Source organism: Manis pentadactyla, chromosome 5 (genome assembly GCF_030020395.1).
Source record: "Manis pentadactyla isolate mManPen7 chromosome 5, mManPen7.hap1, whole genome shotgun sequence".
Taxonomy (NCBI): domain Eukaryota; kingdom Metazoa; phylum Chordata; class Mammalia; order Pholidota; family Manidae; genus Manis; species Manis pentadactyla.
The window spans coordinates 156,751,366-156,778,946 of NC_080023.1; the positions used below are offsets into that span (position 1 = coordinate 156,751,366).

Here is a 27,581-nt window from a genome sequence, read left to right on the forward strand (position 1 = left end):
ATGCACTCCAATCGCCTTAAGCTTTTGTGAATTTTAGAAGGATAAAACTGAAACAATTCTATGGAACAAAACATCTAAAGCACACATTTTACCTATACATAGAGCATACGAGTAGGAAGGAGAAAATGGGCCTGATTTGCCATTAAATTCACTGGTATATTTCAGAAGTTCTCAAACAAGAAGCTTGCTTTATTTAGTACACTTTTCCACTTTATGTTAAGAATTAGTTCTAACATAGCTTTGCTTCAGCTTTACAAGTACCACATACGTGCACAAGTTACAAATACCTGCTACAAAAACGTAGCGTAGTACTATGGCAAGACATATTTTGTTATTCACTAGCCATTTCAATTACCTGGAATATCAGAATAGAATGACAACAATACTCTTTATGAGGAAGCCAAGGCACAAACCAGAACTTGACCATTTCCACTCTTCATCCAGCAATAAACATCCAAAAGTGAATCTTAATTTTGTTCAGTCTAAAGTCAACAAGAACCAAAATACAAAGAGCTAAGTTCTTCAGATTCAAAAGAAACAAAAAACAGCATCCTCAGCGACGGGCAACAGAGAACCAACCATGGGCACAATTATTTTGTCTGAATCCCCAAACGAATCACATTTCAGATTCTGAAATCATTCTTAATGAAACAAATCTTCTGAAACTGAGAGGGATCCCTCTGACAGCACATTATTCAACTTTTCCATTAAACTTCAGTCAGTACTCAAAGGCTGCAAATCAAGACATTTCTAAATAAGTATTTATTCCTCCTGCCAAACACTGTAATATTATTTTTGAACACCCCGCCCCCACAAATGCCAACAAAAATGTTCATTATCTTACTTGATTTAAACTTCAAAGCAACAATATTACTTCTAACCTAGCCAACCACATTCACACTATTCATCTTGAGACTTAAAAGCTGGTTTTAAACTTAATGAACAAACTATGCAAACCAAATGGTATATGGGGTGGTAGTAGTAAAACTTGATATAATTATAAATTAGGTGAAATTATTTTTCTGCTTAGTTGACCTAAACATTTAATAGTATTCATTTATCCCACGAACATTTATTAAGCACTTGTGGGCCACAGAAATAGATGAAAGTCCCCTAAAAGTAAGGGATATCTAAAAGCATCTTTTTGTGCAACCAATTACCAACACTTAAAGTTCTTCCTACAGCCACAAAAGAAAATATTCACCTAAAGTAAATGATAGAGTGGTTTTCTACAAAATAGAATAAAAACAGTATGAACATTGTCACTGGATTCCAGAACCTGGGAACACAATGGTCCACAAAATCAAGTTTCATATCTAAAAACTGTACCAGTAAGACCCAAATTCTCAATATGCAACCATCAAACATTTGGCATGGCAAAGTGAAAGAATCCTTAAGTATACTGGTATTGGCACATAACAATATGCTTCAAGCAACTACCAATGGTTTCTACAGCTTCACATTTTTCACCTAACAGATTAAAAACGTAAGAAAAACACATATGCATTACAATCCATAAACAAAATTATCAATATTTAATGAATTGTATAAAGGTGATAATGCATTCCGTTTCGTTTAAAACTTTTTTCCATTTAAAACTTTAACACTAAGCACACATCCGCAACTTTTCTTTTATATAAACACGCCAAACATTTCATTTTCTTCAAAAATTAATTACCATAAATTTATTTTAACCACCTGTAACAGTTCTTCCTGACTTTATCTTTTTGGAAAATACCTGAACATAATTACTCTCCACTAAGTCCTGAAATCCACCATTCTATCAAAACCACCAAATTTCAAAAACAAGTACAACCGGTCTTGTATTTCTGTAATTAATAAACAATGAAACAATATCCACCTGTACGTCCATATCTGTAGCATTTTTTTTCAACTGCAAATGCTCTGAAATGTATTAACAATATAAACTAGGTAACAAAGCCCAAGGCAATTCATATTTCTTCATTTTACAAAAATTATACCATTTTAAACCATTCAAGCTAGAAGCTCCAGTCACAAATCTCTCCTTCAACAAACCTTCAATTACAGTCAAATTTTTCCAGTAGGTTATATTGACTGGCATCACTATCATCTCGAATACAGAATGGTTCCTGCCAACTACCACAACTTACATTAGGTCATGTCTGGGAATCCAGGAGCCAAGGAGTCTCACGGTCCAGAAATCTCTCCTAAGGAACTTGCAACCCTCAGTATACAACTCTCAGCATGTTTGGTGCTGAAAAACCCAGTTACCTTCACAGGAAGCCCTTTTCACTAGAAAGCACACATTGCAGGCACACGTAAAGTCCATGCATTTACTATCTAGCAGTAAGCCTCCTGCACTAGCGTTCACCCCCATCACTAACCTGTAGATCCTCAAAGCCCCTCCTACCCATTTCACACGGCTGTAAAAACAGCGCTTCCAGCCTTCAGTGGAGAAACAATTCACTCTCCAGCTGAAGAACCCATCCTCCATATCCCATTGGGTCTCCTTCAGTACTGGAGGCTCTCTCCCAAATACGTAAACGTGGTACTCCTAAGCCCCTTCCCAATTTGCGATCAAGGGCCTGGCATCTTAATACAACTCGAGACTCGGGAAGCGCGCTCACCTACTTTCTCGCTACTGTAGCAGTCTTCTCAAATCACCACCACCCTCGAGTAAGCCCCGCCCCAGCGCTGGGCCTCGGAATCATTTCCCTGCAACCCCCTCCACTTTCAAGCCACGCAGGCAGTCAGTTTTGAGACTTCCTCTCTAGACTCTCAGGACAGTACTATCGCCTCCCCACAGGTGTGTCCTGACTGTAGTGCCTCCTTTTTCTGTTACGCCACATGGCCTCCTTTCCACTTCGGTAGAAGGAGTGTCCTCACTAGGATTATCTCACTTCGGGGCACAGATATGTAGTTACAACCTGCCCAATCTTAGTTTGGGGAGAGGCACATAAAAGTCTTGCTCATTTGGGATATAGGTGTGTTTTCACTGCAGTTCCGGTTGGTTCGCAGGCCGCTGGGACACCCAGCTCTGGCTCTTCCCTCTCAGACCACGGGGGCGTCCTCGCCATGGCCTTGTCCCCACTTCAGTACGCAGGCTCATCCTCTCTTACATCCCTCTTCCATCCTCTCTGGCTTCGGAGGCACAAGTGGCGCCTCAGGCCCCCCGCGGCCAGGCCCCGACCCTTTTGTGTGGGATACTCGCTGCGGCGGGCTCGGAGGCCTCCGAAGGCCCCGCCCCGGGCCACCAAGGTGCGGCTCGAGCCCCGCACAGCTCTGCCCGTTCTGGGGCTGCGGGAGTCTTACCCGGGAGAGCTCCGCGGCTCCCGAACCCAGACCCGAGTTACCCCCCGCGCGAGCGCCTCCGCCCCGCGGCCGACAGCCCCAGACCGAACGGCTTCTCGCAGCCCTGGGTAGCAACCACCTCCTTCGCCGCTTCACAAAATGGCCGCCAGCCCGCTCAGCGCTCCGCGTTCCAAAAGAGGCGGGGTGGAGTGGTACGTCACTGGGCGGCGCGGCGCAAGCGCGCTGGGGTTCTCGGGCAATTACCCGGAAGTTGCGGATGTTTGCGGCCCTAGGAGCTCAGTCTGTGTAGCAATATTGGCGCACTAGCCGCCCCTTACGGGAGGGAGGCTTTAGCGGTGCAACCGGTGCGAGTACGTGGCTTTCCCCCTTACTGCAGGATTTTATGCAAACTGCTCCATTTCTTAGAGCCTCTGCGACTGGAGGGAAATAGTAACTACCTCACAGAATTGTTTTGAGGGTTAAATGGACCACAAGGTAGTGCGTAATTCTATTGATGATGCCCTGCCAGCAGAAACCTGTTTTTTTCCCATTTAAAAATTCAATCCCGGGTCCTTTCCCCACCGGCCCTGATTAACCCCTTCACAGCTGCACTTTATCATGGAAAAAAATCTCATGCTGCTTTTGTCCTAGCCTTCCAGCTTTCACTTCCCCTGCCTGTACCCTGTTTTCATGATTGTCACCATAACTGAATTAATATTCGAAGTCAGAAAGTGAGGAGTCAGCTAACAAAATTAGAGAGTAAATTCCCACAACAACAAGCTTTTGGAAAGATTTGTGTGGTAGACTTTCCTAGTGCTAGTCCAATATGACAAAAACATAAAATCAAAAAACTAGGCCCCACTTTTAAACCAAACCTATTACACACTTTTTGTAGGTATACTACAGTGCAGTAAAAACAAAAACTATAAGTGGTATCCAGGTTTGGATCCTAGAATAGAAAAGACATCAGTGGGAAAACTGGTGAAATCTGAATAAAATCTGAAGTTTAGTTAATACTAACATACACTTTAATCTTTTAGTTTTGACAAATGTACCATAGTTTTATACAAGATGTTAAAGTCAGAGAAAATTGGGTGATGGATATATAACTCTATACTATCTTTGTAACCTTTCTCTAAAATTATTCAAAATAAACATTTTATTTAAAAAAAACATTATTTCACCTCCTTCCCCTGTCCAACTGCATTCACCATACTATGGCAGCTTAGGGACTTTCAAGCTATTTTGACTATCACCCACATAAATACATTTGCAACTTGGTGTACATACTCAAATATATAATCAAAATAAAATACTTAAAATATGTGTGATGTACTCTTATTTTTTTCTCTTTCACTTATCATTAGTAACTACTCACCTATGGTTTTCAGGCCCACAAATGGAAAAACTCTACTCAGCTGCACTGGCCTTCTATTGGTTTCTCAAACACACCTCAGGCCTTTTGTTCCTGCTGCTCCTTCTCATCCCTAGCTCTGTCCAAGCCTGGAAATCACATTTTTGCTTAAATAATACCTCCTCAAAAAAACTTTCCTAGTACACCAAGCATAGTCTTCTCCCTGTTATGTCCTCTTACAGCTCTACTTCTTCCATAGCAATCCTCTCAATCTGTAATAGGCTTATCTGTTTACTTCTTATTTTCTGTCTCTTTGCTACAATGAAAACTTTAACGAGAGCAGGGTCCTTTTTGGTCCTGCTAACCAGTGTAACTCAGTGCCCAGAACAATGTCTCCTGACAGGCACTCAAGTAATTGTTGAACAAAGAGATAATGCAAGCTGACTGAGTTATCTGTGGAAATCATGTGGAATGGTAGTTTGCTCCACAGTTCCCAAGCATAGACTGGAATTTTCTCTGAGACTCTCAGAGTCACAGAAGAAGATGATTTTATTTCTCTAATCTGCAAATCAACAAAATGTTTAAAAGAAACATAAATTATTAGAATAATGGTTACAGTCATATAGATATTTCTAACTCCGTTAGGTCAAAAGAAGGGAAGGAGGACAAGAACAGGAGACAAGCCTTGTAAGAAACTTGCTGTTCAGTCTACAGTCAATATGAAGAAATAGCCTTTAAAGTCACAAAAACAATTAAATCTTGGTTGATTATGCTTGTTCCTGAAGGGGTCAGTCTCTCTGAGCAGCAGTAACCAATAATTCAAAAGTCCACATAGAGCATAAGGGTCCCTGAACAAAGAGTCTTTTTCCAGTTCTTTCAGCTGTCCCCATCAAGGACATGAACATGTCCAGCAATAGCATCAGAACAAATGTGCCTCCCGTTTCAGGATAAGAACATCCATTCATTACAAGACTAGAGGACTCCTGGAGAGAAATGGGGAGTGTTCCCCACCAAAGGAACTGAGGTTGGAGAAAGATCATTTTCTTGTGCTTCTGTCTTACAGGTGAGCTGATGCTGGAGTCAACTGGGCAATACCAATTTTGGGTTGTACACGGAGCACCCATCCACTGGGTGTAATAAGGTGCCCAACTGTATATGGGTTAGTGAGACAGGAGCCAGGACAGCACGAAGTCAGAGGCCCACTCTGCTAGTGTTGGGTCCACTTGATACTTTTGAGGTCAATGCCATCCTGCACCATCTCCCAGAGAGGGCTGCCAAAGAGAAGAGATATTGGATGAGTGCAGGCTTAGATAGGAAGTAGCCAGCTTTGGCTCCCAGACCCTGAACCCTGACTTACCTCTATCTGTTTGTGCCTCTCCTCCACCTCCTTGCTCTGATAGACCCCAATACAAGTTGTTAGCAAGTCTTTCCCAACTATATCTATAAGTCTGTGTCAGCTCTAGCCTCTCTCCAGCTGTCAACGGTAATAACTAGGTATACCAAGCTCAACTCCAGTGGGGCCAAGCCAATCGCATCAGAGTGTGGTCATATTCATGAAGCTCTCATCCCATTCATGACAGGCTATGGACACAAGTCTCCCTGGGGGGACCAAGCACCCTTGGGACCTGTGTATGCAGCAAGTGTCAGTCTCTCTACTAATCCTCACCACAAATGGACCACTTTTCAGCACTTGTTTCTCGGTTCTATTCTAGCTCTCAGTGCTAGAACTTAGCCCTAAATCAACTGGATATGTAGCATCCTTACCCAATTCCTGCCAGCTTCATCTCCCCAGAGATGGACTATGCTTCCAACATTCCTGGCTTCAATTCAAAAGCACCTCTCTGATCTTAGACCTGGGCATCCCATCTCACACAAGAATTGTTGCCGAGAAATCTCTGCTAAGCCCTGATTCCTTCAGTTTGTGTGTCTTAAATAATATTTCTAGACTAAGTATTAACTTTAGTCTGTTATGACCATGGGATTTATGGTTTGGATTTCCCCATTTAATTTTCTTCTACCCAATTTCATTCTATTCTTGGCTTATCCTTCTTTATAGTATGCATTGTCATCATGCCTTTCTCTCTGTAACAATTTCCATGCCTCCTTAAAGTCAGCCATCTTCTTCCTGACCCTTCTCTTTAAAGAAGATCACTTACCCTCACAGGCTTTCAAAATAAAACTTTGGTTGAGAACTAATGGGACCAGGGTGACTTCAGTTTGTAAACGTTCAGAAGAAATAGGGTGAAGATGCTGAAGGCACACAAATACGAAGAATAAGGCTTTTCTGGCAGTGAGGTCAGTAGAAATGCCCTTTGAGTATGCCAGAGTACCAAAAAGCCAAGCCAAGGAGGAATCTTGAGCCTAAGAAAGCTAAGCAAGCTGTAGATAGTTAAGCAATACAACTACACCCTGGGAAGGAAAACCCAGAGCCCAGAAAGGCCTGGGAGACCTCACAAAGGGAAGCAAGGTAAACACCTGAACTTCTTTCTTCACTCTTACCAATTTGACCAAGAGAATCTTGAAAGTCAAACTGAACCAGGACAGAGCCAGTTTCTGAAAAAATCTAGAGCCCTTTGATGTTCCCAGGAGGAAGAAGAGCCCTGTGGCTACTAGGGGAAGCCAAAGATAAATGGTGCATACCTCATTTCCCGAAGACGCTTCACATGGTGAATGCACTTCTCCACTGTGTAGTCCACTTCCTCTTCTGTAGTGAAACGGCCAATACCAAATCTGAAAAGGGCACAGGAAAAGGGCTCTGCATCAGAGTTCTGGCACCAGGTAATTAATTCAGCAAGTACTCAAGTGAGGATCTCTTCCACAAAAGATATAGTGAGAACATGGGCCTTCCTCTCTAGGTCAGAGTTCTAGGGTCCATGGACCACCTATATTACAATCACTGGAGAATTTACCTACTCTTTCACCAAATTTAGTGAATCAGAATCTCTGAGTATGACTCAGAAATATTCATCTTTCACAAGTTTCACAGGTGATTTTCAATGCAGTCTGAGAACCACTGCTCAGGAAACTCATGAAGAATTAATAAGGGTTAAGGGAAACCAGTTTGAGGAAGACTCTAACAGGAGATGAATTACACAAAAAAAGATGCCTTTCATAAATGCTGCAGCTCAACTGACTGACCTGATAGAAGAGTGAGCTAAATCCTCATCAGTGCCAATTGCTCGAAGGACATAAGAAGGCTCAAGGGATGCAGATGTGCAAGCACTGAGGAGAAAAACACAGAGCCTTGCTCAGTTTCATCACCAACATCTGCTTTTAGCCACCAGTCTTGCTCCCACCCCCAGGCCCCTAGAGTCATACCATGGTGACAAAAGAGACATTCTAATCTGGTAGAACTAAAGGGCCCAATGTTGCCTGCACTTTCTTGGATGTGAACCTAGTTCCTCTGGCCCCTATGGAGAATAACCTCTTTGAGAAAGGACACTGCCAAAGCCTGGAAGAGCAAAATACATGAGCAGGGTCTGACAAGAGGCAACAGAGGATCATGCGGTCACACCCGTATGACCGGATACAACATTTGCACTGGCCTAGATGACTCCTAAAGCCTTGATGGCCTTTGGAGAATCCTTCCATTCTGGAGGCCTGCAACAGAACCACTAGTTAATGCTAGAACAGATACATGCATCTCCTGAGACCACAAAGGCACAAAATTCTACCATAGGGAGCCCTCCTAGGGTGGCAAATTTCAACCTGTGCTCAGCCAGCTATGAAAATAGGTGCTTATAAATGAACTTTACTCTTAACCAAGAACTCTTATATCTGTCATCTCCTTAGAGATGCTTAATAATCCTTTATGACACTTAGAAGCCAAGCTAATCAATGCTGCTACAGTCACTGTCTATCCCATCCAACTCACCTCCCTGAGGATAAGGCAACATCCTTGAGGGCCATCAGCAGACTCTCCCCTTCCACATATGCAAAGGAAAAGTTGATACAGCCTGGAAGAAAGAACCACCATGTGAGGGGTCTCAGAGTCTCAGACTCTTCCAGTATGGGGATAGAGCATGTCCATACCTGGGTAATGGTGCTCAGGGTCCCCATTCATCACCACATCTGGAAGGCTCTTCATTATCTTCTGTGTCAGCCGCTCCGCTAACTTTGAGATCCACCTGTGGTCGTACTGAGGAGCAGGGAAGGGAGGACTAAGTACAGTGACCATTAGTAGCTCAGGAACACACAGGATGAGGAGGCCCTCTCATGTGCCCAGAAATGACTGTGCATCAGGTTCACCTATCATCCTGTTTTACTCATGGAGACCACTGCATCCCCAGCACTTGGCACAGTGCCTGGCATGCAAAGGTGCTCAGTAACTGCCCACATGCTCAATAACTCAGCACAATAACCAAGAAATAACAAGCTGATAACTACGGAAAGGGCCATAACACCTCCCTCAGAATAACATGCCAGCAGTACTGGGACAAGGATAGATTTCTTAAGCCTCTTCCAGCAGAGATCTGATTCAGTCATGGAAAGAAGCCTCTAATAGGAGACCCATCATAGGGGAAGAAGTTGTGGGAGGGAACTGCTCTCCCCATACCTCCATCTCTTGCTGTGCCACCTCACACGCAGCCCCCAGCCCCACCACCAAGGGCGTGGGCACTGTCCCAGACCGCATACCCCGCTCCTGCCCGCCTCCACTCTGCAGAGCCTCCACACGCACGCGGGGCCGGCGGCGAATGTAGATGGCACCAACACCTGAGAAACAAAGTTTGTTAGAAAAAAAGAGAAAAATACAAATGCAGATGAAATAAAATACCACTTTCCAAAGGGGTCAAAATATTTTTTCAACATTTCTGTAAGCTTAAAATTTTTCAAAATAAATGTTGGAGGAAAAAAATAGCAATAAAAGCATAATATTTATCAAAATTTTTTAACATTAGTAAGGTAACTACCAAAAGGACTAATGCCCAAAATGGTTTAAAGTAGATCCTTGAATACGTCTGAAATGACATCATGCAATGCAGCATTATTCATAATAACAAAACGATGGGAAATAACTTAAGATGTCCATCATCAGGGGAATAGGTAAATAAATTATGGTACATCCACACAGTGAAATACAAGGCAGGTGTATAACAGAATGAAGAAGATGCTTCAGTACTGCTACTGTAAAATGTCTAAGATACATTGTTAGAAAACTGCTGAAATCTGAATAAAGTCTGCACTTGAGTTTAAAAAGAAAAACAATGCACTGTTAGATGACAAAAGCAAGATGCAGAACAATGAATATGGTATGAATATGGTATGCTATCTTCTGAGTAAAAAAATGGAAGGGGAAGGAGGAAAATATGTACAGTATGTGCTTGCAAAGGCATAGACTAATTCTACAAATACTCAAGAAACTTCCTCTCCAAAGGGGATCTACATGGCTAAGAGAAAGAATGAGAGATGTTCTCCATGAACATTTTGTTGCTTTTGAATTTGGAACCATGTGAACCTTGTCTAAATACATAAAAAAGAAAAAGAAAACACTTTGAGGTAAAATTGGAGAGATCAGAATCGAAGTAAAAATTGGTACCATCTTCCAGGGTCTATCAAAACTTTAAAAATATATATAACTTGTGATTCCACTTAAAGGAATTTCATACCAAAGTATGAGCATGAATATACAAAGATATTCGCTAAGTAGTTAAGGGTTTTTTCATTGAGCAAGCACTTAAACTTCATTCTCTTCTACACAGACCAACTATTTAGGCAGAGATTACAAGTACTTCCCAAATTTATTAGGAAGGACCCCAGTTTTAAAATAATTTTCATACCAAACTATATTTATTAACAAATATTTCATTTCCCCATTAAAAATAAAAGCAAATCCAAGCATCCTATACTATCTGAATCTCTGCATTACCAAGTTCAGAGAGCAGTGCTCAGATTCCACACCTGCATAGTACAGTATACCTCTACACATTTAAGTGCTGAACAGAGCTTCTGTTCAATATAGTTAATTGGTTTTATCAAAATAGATATATCTACAATAAAAGCCCAATAAAGGCAATATGATACTTAAAGTGAGAATGCCTATTGGGCTTTAAAAAATAACAGCTCACAAAAACACTCTTTACAACCTCTGGGAACCTTGAGAAGAAGCCATCTTACATACTTCTAGGAGCTATCACATCTTTTTCACAGGGTGTGCACCCAGATGACACACTGCAAACACAGAAAGGGTACTGGCATTACCAACCACCACGGCCCTCATCCTAGAGACAGGAGTTATTTGTTTTTTTAGGGCTGCTTTTACAAAATTGAAGACAACAGTCTCTTCCCAATGGTTGGGGTCAAGAGGCAGAATTCTAGGTAGAAAACATTCCTAGGCCAATAAAACCATAGGGAAAGACAAGTATCCTTGAGAGACTAACAGTAACACAACTAGTAAATCTAGGAACAAACATCAAGAGATATAAAAGCCCATACAATCTTCACATAGGCTTAAAGCAAGATATAGGGAAAAAAGGACTCAAAGAATATTGCTCTGTGTATCATACTGGGTCAGACAAGATAGCTGGACTTACCTAGCTAAATGCGATATGAGAAAACCCTTCTTCCTCAAATTAATGTCTACATGTTTCCTAAGGATTTTCTAAAGAGACCAGGGAAGAATGGTCTGGTATATATAGTAACTGTGAGGGTCTACAAATAGGCAGGTGTTCTTGACTATTGCTAAATGACACTTGCATTCTGCAATGCATTCTGTATGTACAAGCTCCTTTGAGAGTAAGGGTAGCCCAAAAAGAGTACAAAGGTATCTGCCAAACGGTTTGCTGGGAGGTACTTCGAGGAGGAAGTCGAGGTGGGGCTGGTACCTTTGGGACCATAGATTTTATGACCACTGATGCTCATGAGATCAATTTTCATGTCGTTGACGTCAAGTGGGATTTTTCCAACAGCTTGGGCTGCATCGGTATGGAAATATACCTTTCTGGAACTGCAAATCTGACCTGAGGAAACAACAGAAGGGAAGAACCATAGCACAACGTTGGGAAATCACCTGACAGTGGTCCCACAATGAACCTGAATTCTAAGGCAAAACTGCACCTGGCATCTTTTCTCTCTCTCTAGCTTTCTTAACTAGAATAAATAAGAGCAAGTTCAAAGCACCAAATCAGAACACTCCAGATATTCCGATACATCAGACTCTTCATAACTCATTAACACTAGCCTTTCAATATATCAGGTTAGCTTTCAGATCCTTTTTGATTTAAAATATGCAAGCAAAGATTAACTGATCTATTTGCTAGTGTGCCTAAGAGGTTACAGGGTGAGTCTCTGGCTCTAAGCGAACATAATAAAGAGACGTTACAAAGTTTAAAAAAAAAAAAAGGTGAAAGAGGAAGAGAAAAAAGTGTGGAGGTTTTTTGTTTTGATTTCAGCACCAGCTGCAGTAAAATGAAAATAACATAAAGGGTACTACACCTGGATTCAAACACTGGCTATGCCACTTACACATGTCCTTGAAAGAGGAACTGAAATTCTCTCTCCCTTGATTTCCTTACTGCACTCTATAAAATGTTACAGCTCCCTACTTCTGCTCTTTAGATAGATACCAGTATTGGGATCCACTATCCAGTATCAGTATCAAGGTCCACTGATAATACTCACCTATTTCTGCGATGGGCTGCTTCACTCCAATCTCATTGTTGACAGTCATGACTGAGACCAGGCTGGTATCTGGCTGGATGGCGGCCTCTAGTTCCTAAGAATATCAGGAGTAAGGAGACTATATAGGACCAATAAAGTCCTCCCTAACTCAGAATGTAGGCAAGCTCAGTCTCGAAAAGGGTTCAATACACACCTATCTCAATGGTTAAACTAAAAATATAGTTAAGCCTTGAACAACACTGGTTTGAACTGGCGGGTCCACTTATACACAGTTTTGTTTTGTTTTCATTAAAGACATCGGAAAATTTTAGGGAGATTTACAACAATTTTTGAAAAACCATTTTTTTTTTCCTAGCTTACTTTATTGTAAGAATACAGTAATACACATAACATACAAAATATGTACTTGACTATTTAAGTTATCAGTAAGACTTCCAGTTAACATTAAGCTATTAGCAGTTAAGTTTTTAGAGAGTCAAAAGTTATATCCAGATTTTTGGAAAACTTTAAGGAGAATGGGTATTATGTCTTCTCTGTATGTCTGATAAAATTCCGAGATAAATCCATCTGGCCTGGGGGTTTTGTTCCTGGGTAGTTTTTTGATTACCGCTTTAATTTCTTTGCTGGTAATTGGTTTGTTTAGATTTTGTATTTCTTGCTTGGTCAGTCTTGGAAGGTTGTATTTTTCTAAGAAGTTCTCCATTTCTTCTAGGTTTTCCAGCTTGTTAGCATATAGGTTTTCATAGTATTTTCTAATAATTCTTTGTATTTCTATGGGGTCCGTCATGCTTTTTCCTTTCTCATTTCTGATTCTGTTGATGTGTGTTGATTCTCTTTTTCTCCTAATAAGTCTGGCTGGAGGCTTATCTATTTTGATTATTTTCTCAAAGAACCAGCTCTTGGTTTCACTGATTTTTTCTATTGTTTCATTCTTCTCAATTTTATTTATTTCTTCTCTGATCTTTATTATGTCCCTCCTTCTGCTGATTTTAGGCTTCATTTGTTCTTCTTTTTCCAATTTCGATAATTGTGAAGTTAGACTATTCATTTGGGATTGTTCTTCCTTCTTTAAATATGCCTGGATTGCTATATACTCTCCTCTTAAGACTGCTTTCACTGCATCCCACAGAAATTGGGGCTTTGTGTTGTTGTTGTCATTTGTTTCCATATATTGCTGGATCTCCATTTTAATTTGGTCGTTGATCCATTGATTATTTAGGAGCATGTTGTTAAGCCTCCATGTGTTTGTGAGCCTTTTTGCTTTCTTTGTACAATTTATTTCTAGTTTTATACCTTCCTGATCTGAAAAGTTGGTTGGTAGGATTTCAATCTTTTTGAATTTACTGAGGCTCTTTTTGTGGCCTAGTATGTGGTCTATTCTGGATAATGTTCCATGTGCACTTGAGAAGTATGTGTCTCCTGTTGCTTTTGGATGTAGAGTTCTATAGATGTCTATTAGGTCCATCTGTTCCAGTGTGTTGTTCAGTGTCTCTGTGTCCTTACTTATTTTCTGTCCAGTGGATCTATCCTTTGGGGTGAGTGGCATGTTGAAGTCTCCTAAAATGAATGCATTGCATTCTATTTCCTCCTTTAGTTCTATTAGTATTTGTTTCACATATGCTGGTGCTCCTGTGTTGGGTGCATATATATTTATAATGGTTATATCCTCTTGTTGGACTGAGCCCTTTATCATTATGTAATGTCCTTTATCTCTTCTTACTTTCTTTGTTTTGAAGTCTGTTTTGTCTGATACTAGTACTGCAACACCTGCTGTTTTCTCCCTGTTGTTTGCATGGAATATCTTTTTCCGTCCCTTGACTTTTAGTCTGTGCATGTCTTTGGGTTAGAGGTGGGTCTCTTGTAAGCAGCATTTAGATGGGTCTTGCTTTTACATCCATTCTATTACTCTGTGTCTTTTGATTGGTGCGTTCAGTCCATTTACATTTAGGGTGATTATTGAAAGATATGTACTTATTGCCATTGCAGGCTTTAGATTCGTGGTTCCAAAGGTTCAAGGATAGCTTCTTTAGTATCTTACTGCTTAACTCGCTTATTGAGTTATTATAGACACTGTCCACTGTCTGGTGATTCTTTATTTCTCTCCCTTCTTATTCCTCCTCCTCCATTCTTTATATGTTGGGTGTTTTATTCTATGCTCTTTTGTGTTTCCTTTAACTGCTTTTGTGGGTAGTTGATTTTATTTTTTGCCTTTGGTTAGTATTCGGTTGGTCTGCTTTCTTTGCTGTGATTTTATTTTCTCTGGTGACATCTGTTTAGCCTTAGGAGTGCTCCCATCTAGAGCAGTCCCTCTAAAATACCCAGTAGAGGTGGTTTGTGGGAGGCAAATTCCCTCAACTTTTGCTTGTCTGGGAATTGTTTAATCCCTCCTTCACATTTAAATGATAATCGTGCTGGATACAGCATTCTTGGTTCAAGGCCCTTCTGTTTCATTGCATTAAATATATCATGCCATTCTCTTCTGGCCTGTAAGGTTTCTGCTGAGAAATCTGATGATAACCTGATGGGTTTTCCTTTGTAGGTGATCTTTTCCTCCCTCTAGCTGCCTTTAAAACTCTGTATTTTCCTTAATCTTTGCCATTTTAATTATTATGTGTCTTGGTGTTGTCCTCCTTGGGTCCCTTCTGTTGGGAGTTCTGTGTACTTCCATAGTCTGAACGATTATTTCCTCCCCCAGTTTTGGGAAGTTTTCAGCAATTATTTCTTCAAATACACTTTCTATCCCTTTTTCTCTCTTCTTCTTCTTCTTCTGGTACCCCTATAATGTGAATATTGTTCCATTTGGATTGGTCACACAGTTCTCTTAATATTGATTAATTCCTGGAGATCCTTTTATCTCTCTCTGCATCAGCTTCTATGCATTCCTGTTCTCTGGTTTCTATTCCATCAATGGCCTCTTGCATCTTATCCATTCTGCTTCTAAATCCTTCCAGAGATTGTTTCATTTCTGTAGTCTCCTTCCGGATGTCATCCCTTAGCTTTTGCATATTTCTCTTCAGCTCCATCAGCATGGTTATGACCTTTATTTTGAATTCTTTTTCAGGGAGATTGGTTAGGTCTATCTCCCCAGATTCCTTCTCAGGGGAGGATGTCTGGGTTAGTCTGGTCTGTATCAAATTCTTTTGCTTTTTCATGGCAATAGAGGTAGTTGTGGGAAGCTGGTGCGTGTGTCAGCTGGGAGAACATCCCTTCTTGCTGGTTTGTGGCCTTCTCCTCCCCCTTCGTGAGGCACTGGGTTCTCGCAGGTGTAGATGTAGCCTGGCTGTTGTACTGTATCTTCTGGTCTCTTTCTTAGGGATAGTTGTATTTGTTGAATTTTCAAAAATATATATGGTTTTGGGAGGAGATATTCACTGCTCTACTCATGCTGCCATCTTGGCTCCACCCTCCAGATTTTCAATTGTGCAGGGTCAATACCCCTAGCCTCCTTGTTGTTCAAGGGTCAGATATAGTGATAGCAGAAAATGCTGGTCTAGATACAGAGAAACTGAACCATTTATATGCTATTGGTAAGAACATAAAATGGTACAGCTATGCTATAAAAAAATTGGCAGTTTTTGTTTCTTATAAAACTAAACATGAAATCACCATATGACCTAATAATTACACTCTTGGGCATTTAACTCAGGGAAATGAAAGCTTAAATTCACACTAAAAGCCTATGTATAAATGTTCATAGTTGTTTTATTCATAATAGTCAAAACCTAGAAAACAACCCAGATGTCCACATGAAAAGATGCTCCCTATCAATAATCATCACAGAAATGCAAATCAAAACCACAATGAGGTATCACCTCATACAAGTTAGGATGGCTACTATACAAAAGACAAGAAATAACAAATGTTGGCGAGGATGTAGAGAAAACCTTACACTGCTGGTGGGAATGTAAACTGGAACAGCCACTGTGGAAAGCAGTATGGAGGCACTGCAAAAAACTAATAGAAAAATCATTCAATCCAGTAATCCCACTCCTGGGAATTTAACCAAAGAAAACAAAATCCCTGATTTGAAAAGATACATGCACTTCTACATTTATTGCAGCATTATTTACAATAGCCAAGATATGGAAGCAACCAAAGCATCCATCAATAGATGAATGGATAAAGAAAATGTGGTACATATACACCAAAATGGAATATTATTCAGTCTTAAAAAAAAAAGAAATCCAATAGTACAACATTCGAAAATCCATCATCATCCACCACATAAACAAAAAGGACAAAAACCACATAATCATCTCCATAGATGCTGAAAAAGCATTTGACAAAATTCAACATCCATTCATGATAAAAACTCTCAGCAAAATGGGTATAGAGGGCAAGTACCTCAACATAATAAAGGCCATATACAATAAACCCACAGCTAACATCATATTGAACAGCGAGAAGCTGAAAGCTTTTCCTCTGAGATCGGGAACAAAACAGGGATGCCCACTCTCCCCACTGTTATTCAACATAGTACTGGAGGTCCTAGCCACAGGAATTAGACAAAACAAAGAAATACAAGGAATCCAGATTGGTAAAGAAGAAGTTAAACTGTCACTATTTGCAGATGACATGATATTGTACATAAAAAACCCTAAAGACTCCACTCCAAAACTACTAGAACTGATATCGGAATACAGCAAAGTTGCAGGATACAAAATTAACACACAGAAATCTGTGGCTTTCCTAAACAGTAACAATGAACCAATAGAAAGAGAAATCAGGAAAACAATTCCATTCACAATTGCATCAAAAAGAATAAAATACCTAGGAATAAACCTAACCAAAGAAGTGAAAGACCTATACCTTGAAAACTATAAGACACTCTTAAGAGAAATTAAAGAGGACACTAACAAATGGAATCTCATCCCATGCTCTTGGCTAGGAAGAATTAATATCGTCAAAATGGCCATCCTGCCCAAAGCAATATGCAGATTTAATGCAATCCCTATCAAATTACCAACAACATTCTTCAACGAACTGGAACATAGTTCAAAAATTCATATGGAAACATCAAAGAACCCCAATAGCCAAAGCAATCCTGAGAAAGAAGAATAAAGTGGGGGGGATCTCACTCCCCAACTTCAAGCTCTACTACAAAGTCATAGTAATCAAGACAGTTTGGTACTGGCATAAGAACAGAGCTACAGACCAGTGGAACAGATTAGAGACTCCAGACATTAACCCAAACATATATGGTCAATTAATATTTGATAAAGGAGCCATGGACATACAATGGGGAAATGACAGTCTCTTCAACAGATGGTGCTGGCAAAACTGGACAGCTACATGTAAGACAATGAAACTGGATCACTGTCTAACCCCATACACAAAAGTAAATTCGAAATGGATCAAAGACTTGAATGTAAGTCATTAAACCATAAAAGTCTTAGAAAAAAATATAGGCAGAAATCTCTTGGACATAAACATTAGCCACTTCTTCATGAACATATCTCCCCAGGCAAGGAAAACAAAAGCAAAAATGAACAAGTGGGACTACATCAAGCTGAAAAGCTTCTGTACAGCAAAGGACACCATCAATAGAACAAAAAGGTACCCTACAGTATGGGAGAATATATTCGTAAATGACAGATCCGATAAAGGCTTGACATCCAAAATATATAAAGAGCTCATGCACCTCAACAAACAAAAAGCAAATAATCCAATGAAAAAATGGGCAGAGGAGCTGAACAGACAGTTCTCCAAAGAAGAAATTCAGATGGCCAACAGACACATGAAAAGATGCTCCACATCGCTAGTTATCAGAGAAATGCAAATTAAAACCACAATGAGATATCACCTCACACCAGTAAGGATGGCTACCATCCAAAAGAAAAACAACAACAAATGTTGGCGAGGTTGTGGAGAAAGGGGAACCCTCCTACACTGCTGGTGGGAATGTAAATTAGTTCAACCATTGTGGAAAGCACTATGGAGGTTCCTCAAAATGCTCAAAATAGACTTACCATTTGACCCAGGAATTCCACTTCTAGGAATTTACCCTAAGAATGCAGCAGCCCAGTTTGAAAAAGACAGATGCACCCCTATGTTTATCGCAGCACTCTTTACAGTAGCCAAGAAATGGAAGCAACCTAAGTGTCCATCAGTAGATGAGTGGATAAAGACGATGTGGTACATATACACAATGGAATATTAATCAGCCATAAGAAGATAACAAATCCTACCATTTGCAACAACATGGATGGAGCTAGAGGGTATTATGCTCAGTGAAATAAGCCAAGCAGAGAAAGACAAATACCAAATGATTTCACTCATATGTGGAGTATAAGAACAAAGAAAAACTGAAGGAATAAAACAGCAGCAGAATCACAGAACCCAAGAAGGGACTAACCGTTACCAAAGGGAAAGGAACTAGGGAGAATGGGAGGGTAGGGAGGGATAAGGGTGGGGAAGAAGAAAGGGGGTAATATGATAAGCAAGTATAATGTGGGGGTGGGGGAAAGGGGAGGGCTGTGCAACAGAGAGAAGACAAGTAGTGATTCTACAACATCTTACTACGCTGATGGACAGTGATTGTTATGGGGTTTGTTGGGGGGACTTGGTGAAGGGGAGAGCCTAGTAAACATAATGTTCTTCATGTAATTGTAAATTCATGATAACAAAATAAAAATATAAAATAAAATAAAATAAAAAGAAATCCTTCCATTTGCGACAATATGGTTAGACCTAAAAGGTATTATGCTAGGTGAAATAAGTCAGGTGAAGAAAGACAAAGACCATATGATTTTACTTAAATGTGGAATCTAAAAATAAAACAAAATGAACAAAACAGTATTAGACTCACAGACACTGAGAAGTGAGTGTTGGTTACTATAAGGAAAGGATGAGAGTGGGAGGCAGAGTGAGTGAGGGGGACAGACACAAAATCTCAATCATTAGCTGGTTCCAGGGATGAAAGTGTAGCATGGAGAACATAGTCAATGGTTCTGTAACATCTTTCTATGTTGACAAATAGTAACTGCACTAGTTGAGGATTTAATAATATGGGTAACTGTTGAATCACTGTGTTGTATACTTGAAACCAATACAATATTGTATATCAACTACCTGTCAATAAAAAAATGAATGAATGAATGAATGAATGAATGAATGGAGAAGATTAAGGTTAAGTGCAAAGAAAGGAGGCTGGTGAGGAGATATGTGACAACAGGCCCATAACAGGACTGGCCAAGGCCACACTAGGAAGATGTAAAGGCAGTGTGGCTAAAATGGAGAGCTTTATGAAGTGGTGTGGTGGGCAGCAAATAGTTTACAACCAACATGTCTATTCTAAGACCATTATTACCCTCATATCAAAACCAGACAAAGCTATCACAGGAAAACTACAGATTAATATCCCTAATGAATACAGATAGAAAAATCCTTAACAAAATACTAGCAAACCAAATCCAGCAATATATACAAAAGTCACACACCCATGACAAGTGAGATTTATTCCAGGAATACAAGTTCAACATAGCAGAAAAAATAAATCAATGTATACACCACATTAATAGAACAGAGATCTTTAAAACTATATGATACCTTAGTACACAGAAAAAGCAACTGATAAAATCTAACACACTTTCATTATTAAAAAAAAAATTCAACAAGCTAGGAAGAGAAGATACCTTCCTCAATCTGATAAAGGACATCTGTGCAAGAATAGCTATGAAAAATCCACAGCTAACATTTTACTTAACTGTGAAAGCTTTCATCCAAGATCAGGAACAAAACAAGGGTCTGTACTATTACCACTTCTATTCAACTTTGTATTTAAAGTTCTTGCCAGGGCCTCCACTTTGGAAAGGAAAAGTAGAACTATCTCTATTTACACATGACAGGTTTCTGTCCACAAACCATACCTTAGGATTTCTACAGGGATGCTGATATCCAAATCTGGTGGACAAAAAGCTTGGATTCATCACCCCAAACAAACGTATAAGGATGTGGGCCAAAAAGGGAAATACTCTTCCCTAAAACTACATCTCCTCTTTAGTGGGATGAGAAACATCAATGCAGGGGAGGAGGCCAGAGCTCTGCCATGTGCATACTGCTCACATGCCCGGTGACTCTCGTACAAACCAGGAAGCACCAACAGAGCTGAGAAACGAATCCTCCAGAGAGAAGGAAGATGGTAAATACCAAAGGGAAAACATACTCTTGGTTTCTCTGTCAGGCCTATTTCTCTAAACCCCACCCTCACCATTAGATCTAGTCCTTCAAGCTCCAGATAAGGCTGGAAAATACAGATTAACATACTGAAGCCAAGCTCCTCCTATTTTACTCCCCTTCCCAAGAGCTACCCCTACCTTCAGGTCGATGATGCCACTCTTCTTTACTGGGAGGTAGGTGACCTGAAAGCCCTCAGCTTCCAGTGAACGGCAGGAATCCAAGACACATTTATGTTCTGTCTGGGTGGTGATCAAGTGCTTTTTCCGTGATCTATAGAACCTGGCCACCCCCTAGAAATTGGTGGTGGTAAGGAAGGAGAATATACTTAGAGAAACAGCAATGACTTCAATCTCATTTGTAAAGGGAAAGTGGGTAAGGGTGGTATGTTCCACCACCAGTTATCCAACATAAACCACATGTCCGACAATTCAATTCTGGCACTAACTACCCCAAGTTAGTGCAAATCCTACAGATTAATGGGCTCAGTTCCACAAGATTATGCCCACTTCAGATGCCAGCTGCAAGGCCTTGATGTCACTAGCCACCCACTGGTACTTCTGCCCAGATGGCTACAAATTTAGGGCTTCCCACACCCCTCTTGGGTTCAGTAATTCACTAGAATGACTCACAAAACCCACTTGAAGCACTGTAACTTACTATTAGTTTTATTATAAAGGATACAACTCAGGAACAGCCAAATGGAAGAGATTCATAGAGCAAGTTCTGGAGTGGGGAGGAGCACAGATCTTCCATAACCTGATGATTCTAGGCTTGCCACCTTCATAGCACATCCATGAGTTCACCAACCTGGCAGCTACTCTGAGCCTTGCTGTCCAGAGTTTTTATGGGGGTTCCATCATGCAGGCATAATTGATTAAATTTTTGGCCACCCAATTAACTCACATGCCCCATTCCCTCCCCAGAGGGAAAAAGTACTGAAAGTTCCAATCCTCTAATCACATGATTGGTCTTCCTGGGGTGGCCGGGCTTTTTCCTGAAACTAAAGGCCCATGGTGAGTCACTTCGTTACCATAAATTCAGGTAAGGTCCAAAGGGGCTTGTTATGAATAACAAAAGATATTCCTATCATTCAGGAAAGTCCAAGGGGTTTTGAAGCTCTCTGTCAGGATCAAAGGAAAAAATCATATATTTTTTATTATATAATACATAGAAAATGGGGAACATGACTATCCTTGCATCTCAGGAAAAAACTTCTCTTTTTATTTCTATTTAAATAGCAAAAAACATGCAAACATGGTTATTCCAAAGGTGACAGGGTAGTAGAGACCCATACACTCATTCCTTGCTGACGGCAGTATTTTTGCTATAATCTCTTCAGAGAATTATTTAGAAGGATGTCTTAAAAGCAGTAGTCACACTCTTTCACTGTGATTCGTCTTTTGGGAATTTACCTTAGGGAAGTATGTCAAAAGACACATCAAGCTATAAAGACAAAATATACTTTAGTTACACTTAGAATCCTTAAAAAAAAATACATCCAACAAGAGAGAAATGAACAGAAAATTGTGATAACGTAACTCCATGAAAAAGAATGTTGTTATATTAAAAATTGTGGAATTTGAAATGGAAGAACATAGGAAGAACATAGGTTACAGAAGAAAAATATGGCATGCTACAATTTGTGAAAATATTAAAAGCAAATTCATATTTATGTATACTTTTTTTTCTGGAACAATGCTAAATAGAATTAGTTTAGAATTAACAGAGTTAACTTTGTGGAACAGGACTTGGGGTCAGAATAGGGGAGGAAGAAGAGGAAGATTTATACTTCATTTTAAACCTCTCTACAGAGTTAAAAAAGTCTTATCACATATACATGAATTACTTAAAAAAATTTTTAAGACAGTAAAATGTGCAACCCCATCCCCCTCAGAGCTTGTAACAGAGTATTACTTCAAAAGCAGAATATAAAACTTAAAAGATCAAACTTAAACTACATAAAAACTGTTATGTTCCCGAGGATAAGGAACGTAAAAAGAAAAATACCTAAAAGTTCCCTCTGTCTCCAACCCCACTCTCTTTATCTCAGTTACCCAGTTTTGAAGCCTCTAATAGCAGATAGATATTTACCCATCCAGAAAATTGTCACAACTCTTCTTAACAATCCTTGACCTTTAGGTTTGGGATGTGTGGAAACTTTCAGAGCAAATATTTTCAAAGCTTTGGAAGTGCTCCCCATTCTAGAAATCATCCTCATCTTTGGAGAGACCTCTACACTGGTCTCTGTAGTCCAAAGGAAGGACTTCCTGCTAGGAATAGTTCAGAGTTCTGATGACTCTGGAGCCCATCCCAGGCCCTCTATTCTCAGTTCAAAGTTAGAAAAACCTATACTGGTAGCATAGTTGAGAGACAATTGTGAGAGGGGACGGAGCCAGAGTTGAAACTTCAGTACCCCACAATTTGTCAGAGCCTTGATATTTACACAAGTGATCTTGACAACCAGGCCCAGAAAAATATGATTATGTTCTATGAAACACCAACATGACTACTGAGAGTAGAATTTTACTTTTGTTAGTACCAAAGATTTGTATGTCCCAAGTATACAGTAACTGACCTCAGAATGGGTGATCAAGTGAATGCCTGCAGAGGGCACCAGAACAACCAGTATTTCAAAATGTGGATATTAAAACAAACAGAAGGAACTTGTTTCAAACAGATCACAGCAGAAAGAAAAGGGAAGGCTGAGAGGACGGCAGCTCTGAAATCAAACATTTGAAGGGTGAAGCCAGTAACAAGAGACAGAGAAACATGCCCAGTTACAAGTGTATTCTGGATTTCATTGTGACTATATCAAAAGGTTGAGAAGAGGGTTAAGTCACCACTATTCACTCTGTGAAGTAGCTGCCATCCACCATACCAAGTGGTTAATGGTCCAAGAGCCACCTCCTTTCCTATCCAACTACTTCACTTAACTCAGTTCACCAGGAGCAAAGATTTAAGATAGAGTGGATTGCAAAGACTTGAAGGCAGCAACAAATCAGAAAAAGTGTATGTTTGTATCTTTTCTTCAATAGGGTGGGAGTGGGTAGCTAGGAAGTACATATATGAGCCCAAATGATAGAGGGACACCATTTCCCAAGTCAGTAAAGCCTAGATATTCCCTCTGGTTGCCTTGTCTTACCTTAATTGCTATGTTGTTTGATTCTGTAGCACCACTAGTGAAAATGATCTCACGAGGATCAGCCCCAATCAGAGATGCTACTTGCTGCAAGCCAAGAAACATGATAAGTAACATCAGTTCCCCAAGCAGGAAAGCAGCTGTAGACAGAGCTGGGACAGAGCTCTGGAGCAAGAAGAGCTTTACTGCATTCTACCAATTGCCCAGGAAAAAGATCTGTACCCTCTAGGGTCAGACAAGGGATAGATCCATCCCAGTTACATCCCAGATCCCAGGTTCTTTGCTAGCCTGATACAAAATACTAACACTAATACTAATACTACTATTAATAATTTTTAAGAGCACTTATTTTTAAATTTGTGTTAATAAATACTTCACCAGCATTGTGTTAATAAATACTTCACCAGCATTGTATCATTTAATCCACCCAATAACTCTTAAGGAGTAGACTATTAAGTCTCCATTTTCAATGTGAGTAAATTGAGGCTTTGAGAAGTTAGATTACCTGCCCAACATCATTTAGCTATGAAATGTGGGAACTAATCAAATGCCTTCAGAGGGATTCCACAGCCTACTCTCTGAATCTCTTCCTGAAAGAGCTCCACACCATTTCTACCTCTACCCACAATTACCAAGAAGGAAATGCCTCCCGCAGTCCACTGAACCTCTGACACAGAACCTCCTAGGGGCCACTATACTAACCTTGCGAGCACATTCCATGGCTGCCTCACTCTCCCAGCCATAAGCATGTGTCCGGGAGTGTGGGTTCCCATAATAGTTGACTAGGTAAGGGAGCATGGCATCCAGCACCCGAGGGTCCTGAGCACAACACAACAGATAAGTATTTTTGAGCCCATAGTTAACTGAGGTCACGCTCCACCCTTCAGAGCTGCCCAACATGCCTCAACACACTCCCAACACTTCAGACACTGCCCACATTAGGCCTCAAACATTCTTCCATCCCCTAAGGTACTAATCAAGTGTCAGCCTAATATACGCCTACTCCCAACCCATCTTAAATCAGTTTACGCTACCATCTTCTCAGCTAATCTACAGACACTGCCTTGCTCTGACAACCATTTCTGCATGTTTCCATTCTTGCCAGACAATGTGATCTACAAGGAGCCAGGACATGGCACATGTTGGTGAGGCCCTGCACTAATATTCAAGTGCTTATCATGTGCCAGGCTCTAAGGGCTGCTCTGCTTTTTAGCCCACTTACCCAAATTCATACAGTAAGTAGCAATTCTAGAACTATGCTTTTTAGTACTACTATAGTGGGTATATACAGATCAACTATAGATGACTGAAGTGATCTGACCACGGTCAAAAGCTAGTAAGTGTAGAGTTTTTTCTAGTGGATTACAACTTAAGCCTCCTGATTACTGGCTCACTGTTTTTCCCAGTATACATTTCTCAATGAGTCTCATTTCTACAAGGAGCCAGCCATTTCTGCGCATTGTCACTTCTACAATGTAACTCCTTTAAACAGCCTTGGAGAAAGCTGCCCCTCCTTCCTTACCAGAGGAGTCGTAGCTTGCACATCCATATACAGAGGTCTCAGTACTGACTCGGCCTCCGGAGCAGGGGCTGTATCTGAGGGAACAGCAGACTGGGGAGCATGGCCTACAGCTGACAAAAAAAATGGAACGGAGTCGCCAAGTGAGAGAGGATGCAACAGTGGACATAGGGCATCCAAGACAGAAGGTAAAAGCTGGATGAAGGTGAGGTAAGTTTAAGACATGCTGGGGTCGAGTCTCAATGAAAAAGGAAACAAAACAAGAGAACTTGAGTAAACGATAGAAGGAGGTAAGGAAGAGACAGGGCTCTTGGAGGGGGATGTTGAACAATATTCAAATAGCGCTCGTTCGGAGTGGGGAGGGGTCTGAAAGGGAATAGTCATTCAGGACTGTGGAAATAGGGTCAGTAGGGTCTCCTTCAATGATTACTGTCTGAAAGACTACCATCTCTAAAAGTTGGCCAGGAGAGGTCTGGAGGCCAAGTCTTAAAGGCTCTGAGGGCCTGCGGGGCAGGATCTGATGGAAGGGCACGGCGAAGTCAACGGTTCCGAGGGCGAGCCTGAGAAAGTGTGAGGGATGCAGCCAAGAGGAAGGGTCAGAGGGTCCGGGTAGTGGGAGGAAAAGGTAGGCTCTAGGATATTCAGGTACGTCGCCGCGTCAGGAAGAAATGTCCGGGCCTCCAGAGAGACAGATTGCCAGCAAGCGGAGCCCGGAGCGTACCGCGCAGGCGCAGCCCCCGAGTGGGAGCCTCGGACCTCCGCCCGGGAGCAGCGTGCAAGACCGCGGCCGCCCGCCTCCAAGCGATTCGTAGTAGCATGGCTGGTGCTAGAAACCCCCAGACCGAAGAACCTGCAGCGCTCAACCGGCTCCCGGAAGTACGGCTCCGCGCCCCGGAAGCTATTCCTCGAGCCGCAAGCGCGCTCCGCCTCGTATTCTGTGTAGACGTAGATCTGGGCGACCGAGGCCGCGAGCGAGGTGAGGTGGGGGCTCGGAGGTGCAGGGACCCGAACACAAGGAGGGTGAAGGTTGGGCTATGCACGTGTTTTCCTTCCTGGACTTCCCCGAACCCTTGGGCCCGCTCCCTATCCCTCCTCCTCCTCCGATCCCCGCTCGACTCTCGGGCTGGCGGCTAGGCCTGCACTTCCCTAACCCTCGAACTCCGCAGATGCCGGTGGCCGTGGGTCCCTACGGGCAGTCGCAGCCAAGCTGCTTCGACCGCATGAAGATGGGCTTTGTGATGGGCTGTGCCGTGGGCATGGCGGCCGGGGCGCTCTTCGGCACTTTTTCCTGTCTCAGGTGAGGGGCGCGGGCTGTGATCTCTGGGCAGGACTACCGGATCATTTCGCCCCACTCCACTCCTGAATAGAGTCTATTTCGTTCCAATTCCCTTGCAGCCCTCTAACCAGCGAGACTGATTCTCCTCCACCTGAAACCTGAAACAGGTTGGAAGCCTCAGTGCTTGACAATGAACTCTGATTCAGACTGCGTCCTGGCCCTTATTCGTTCTGTAACTTCAGGCAAATTGGAGCCTGGGTTTCCTCAAGTGTAAAATGAGATCAATAGTGCCTACCCGAGTTATAAGGATCAAATCAAAAGCACACTTACCAGAGAATCTGGCACATAGTAAGTGCTCAGTAAATGGTCATTATTACTGTCGCTACTGTTATTTCCAATTGTGCATAGGGAAACGAAACTTGAGCAATTTTACCGTACTGGGAACGGGAAGTAGAAATGAAAGAGATACATTTACTCTACACCCTAAGTTTTCACATGTAATAGTGACTATTATTTCCATTTTATTGTAAATTACCATTTATTGAGCATTTACTGTGATTCACTATGCTAGATGCTGTGTTATCACAGCAATCCCATGAATGTCACGATCCCCATTTTACACCTGACACAGCCAGCCTATAAATTGCAGACCTGGGCCTTGAACCCAGGACTGACTCCGGTCGAAACAGGCTAAAGAACAAAGCCTTTATGAGATCATATACATCCCAGAGGTAAAACCAACCCCAAAAAACTGATTTCCGCCCATGTACTTTATACTGCATTTGCTGCCTGTGGTAAACAAAAGGTCGAGTTGATTTATTCATCAAATTCCCTAGAGATCCTGACGAGTCCATTTACCTTGTCGTTACCCACGGACAGGTGAAGAGAGGTAATCTGCCAGACCTCAAGAGTGCTTGATTCCTCATTAGTGGTACACATTAAAAAGGGGCAGTTAACACTTTCCTGTTTTTGTTCCGAATTGGCCACATCTTGGTTTCCTCCTCTCAGGATTGGAATGCGGGGTCGGGAGCTGATGGGCGGCATCGGGAAAACCATGATGCAGAGTGGCGGCACCTTTGGTACATTCATGGCCATCGGGATGGGCATCCGATGCTAATCGTGGCAGTGGTTGCCCGCTACATGTTCCCCACCGATCAGTGACAACCCTTTAAAAAAATCCGTGTACTATAATAAAAACAAAGTCTTTGAGTAATCTGAGTGTTAG

General features: G+C 41.4%; 3 protein-coding genes across 9 annotated transcripts in view; 1 reads left to right on the forward strand and 2 right to left on the reverse strand.

Moving 5' to 3' along the window:
* Nucleotides 1-3,490, reverse strand: part of CPNE1 (copine 1) — a 40,256-nt gene extending 36,766 nt beyond the window's left edge. The window contains exon 1 of one of the 4 annotated variants that reach the window (XM_057502938.1): nt 3,413-3,490. The gene's annotated coding sequence lies outside the window, so the exon portion shown is untranslated. Of the gene's footprint in view, nt 1-3,294 lie in introns of all 4 variants that reach the window. The other 3 variants (XM_036902439.2, XM_036902437.2, XM_036902438.2) reach the window with 3 other exon arrangements.
* Nucleotides 3,491-4,720: 1,230 nt separating this feature from the next.
* Nucleotides 4,721-25,938, reverse strand: NFS1 (NFS1 cysteine desulfurase). 2 transcript variants are annotated; one of them, XM_036902446.2, is made up of 13 exons: nt 25,802-25,938; nt 25,084-25,193; nt 24,264-24,380; nt 23,565-23,648; nt 20,560-20,712; nt 12,245-12,338; nt 11,449-11,583; nt 9,183-9,340; nt 8,660-8,765; nt 8,502-8,583; nt 7,766-7,849; nt 7,268-7,357; nt 4,721-5,898 (listed from the first exon to the last, which is right to left on the reverse strand). In XM_036902446.2, the coding sequence occupies exons 1-13, from the start codon at nt 25,896-25,898 to the stop codon at nt 5,835-5,837; spliced, it is 1,374 nt and encodes a 457-aa protein (XP_036758341.1). In that variant the 5' UTR covers nt 25,899-25,938; the 3' UTR covers nt 4,721-5,834. The 2 variants fall into 2 exon arrangements, with proteins under 2 accessions (XP_036758341.1, XP_036758342.1); XM_036902447.2 differs by lacking the exon at nt 7,766-7,849.
* ROMO1 (reactive oxygen species modulator 1) lies at nt 25,894-27,569 on the forward strand. Of its 3 annotated transcripts, XM_057502940.1 has the most exons (4): nt 25,897-26,106; nt 26,247-26,377; nt 26,476-26,523; nt 27,365-27,569. In XM_057502940.1, exons 1-3 carry the CDS (start codon nt 25,897-25,899, stop codon nt 26,516-26,518), a joined length of 384 nt encoding a protein of 127 aa, XP_057358923.1. In that variant the 3' UTR covers nt 26,519-26,523; nt 27,365-27,569. The 3 variants fall into 3 exon arrangements, with proteins under 3 accessions (XP_036758343.1, XP_057358923.1, XP_036758344.1); XM_036902448.2 differs by lacking the exon at nt 26,476-26,523 and having other exon boundaries at nt 25,894-26,056; XM_036902449.2 differs by lacking the exon at nt 26,476-26,523 and having other exon boundaries at nt 26,003-26,106.
* Nucleotides 27,570-27,581: the final 12 nt, after the last annotated feature.

What these genes read in the sequence shown, in the direction of transcription:
- ROMO1 (XM_057502940.1), top strand. Translation starts at nt 25,897, where the DNA reads ATGGCTGGTGCTAGAAACCCCCAGACCGAAGAACCTGCAGCGCTCAAC. An exon ending in CGAACACAAGGAGGGTGAAG is followed by an intron (nt 26,107 to 26,246) that starts GTTGGGCTATGC and finishes CGAACTCCGCAG; the next exon opens with ATGCCGGTGGCCGTGGGTCC. An exon ending in GGCACTTTTTCCTGTCTCAG is followed by an intron (nt 26,378 to 26,475) that starts GTGAGGGGCGCG and finishes ATTCCCTTGCAG; the next exon opens with CCCTCTAACCAGCGAGACTG.
- NFS1 (XM_036902446.2), bottom strand. Translation starts at nt 25,898, where the DNA reads ATGCTACTACGAATCGCTTGGAGGCGGGCGGCCGCGGTCTTGCACGCT. An exon ending in TGCAAGCTACGACTCCTCTG is followed by an intron (nt 24,381 to 25,083) that starts GTAAGGAAGGAG and finishes TGTTGTGCTCAG; the next exon opens with GACCCTCGGGTGCTGGATGC. An exon ending in GTGGCATCATCGACCTGAAG is followed by an intron (nt 12,339 to 20,559) that starts GTAGGGGTAGCT and finishes TGATATTCTTAG; the next exon opens with GAACTAGAGGCCGCCATCCA.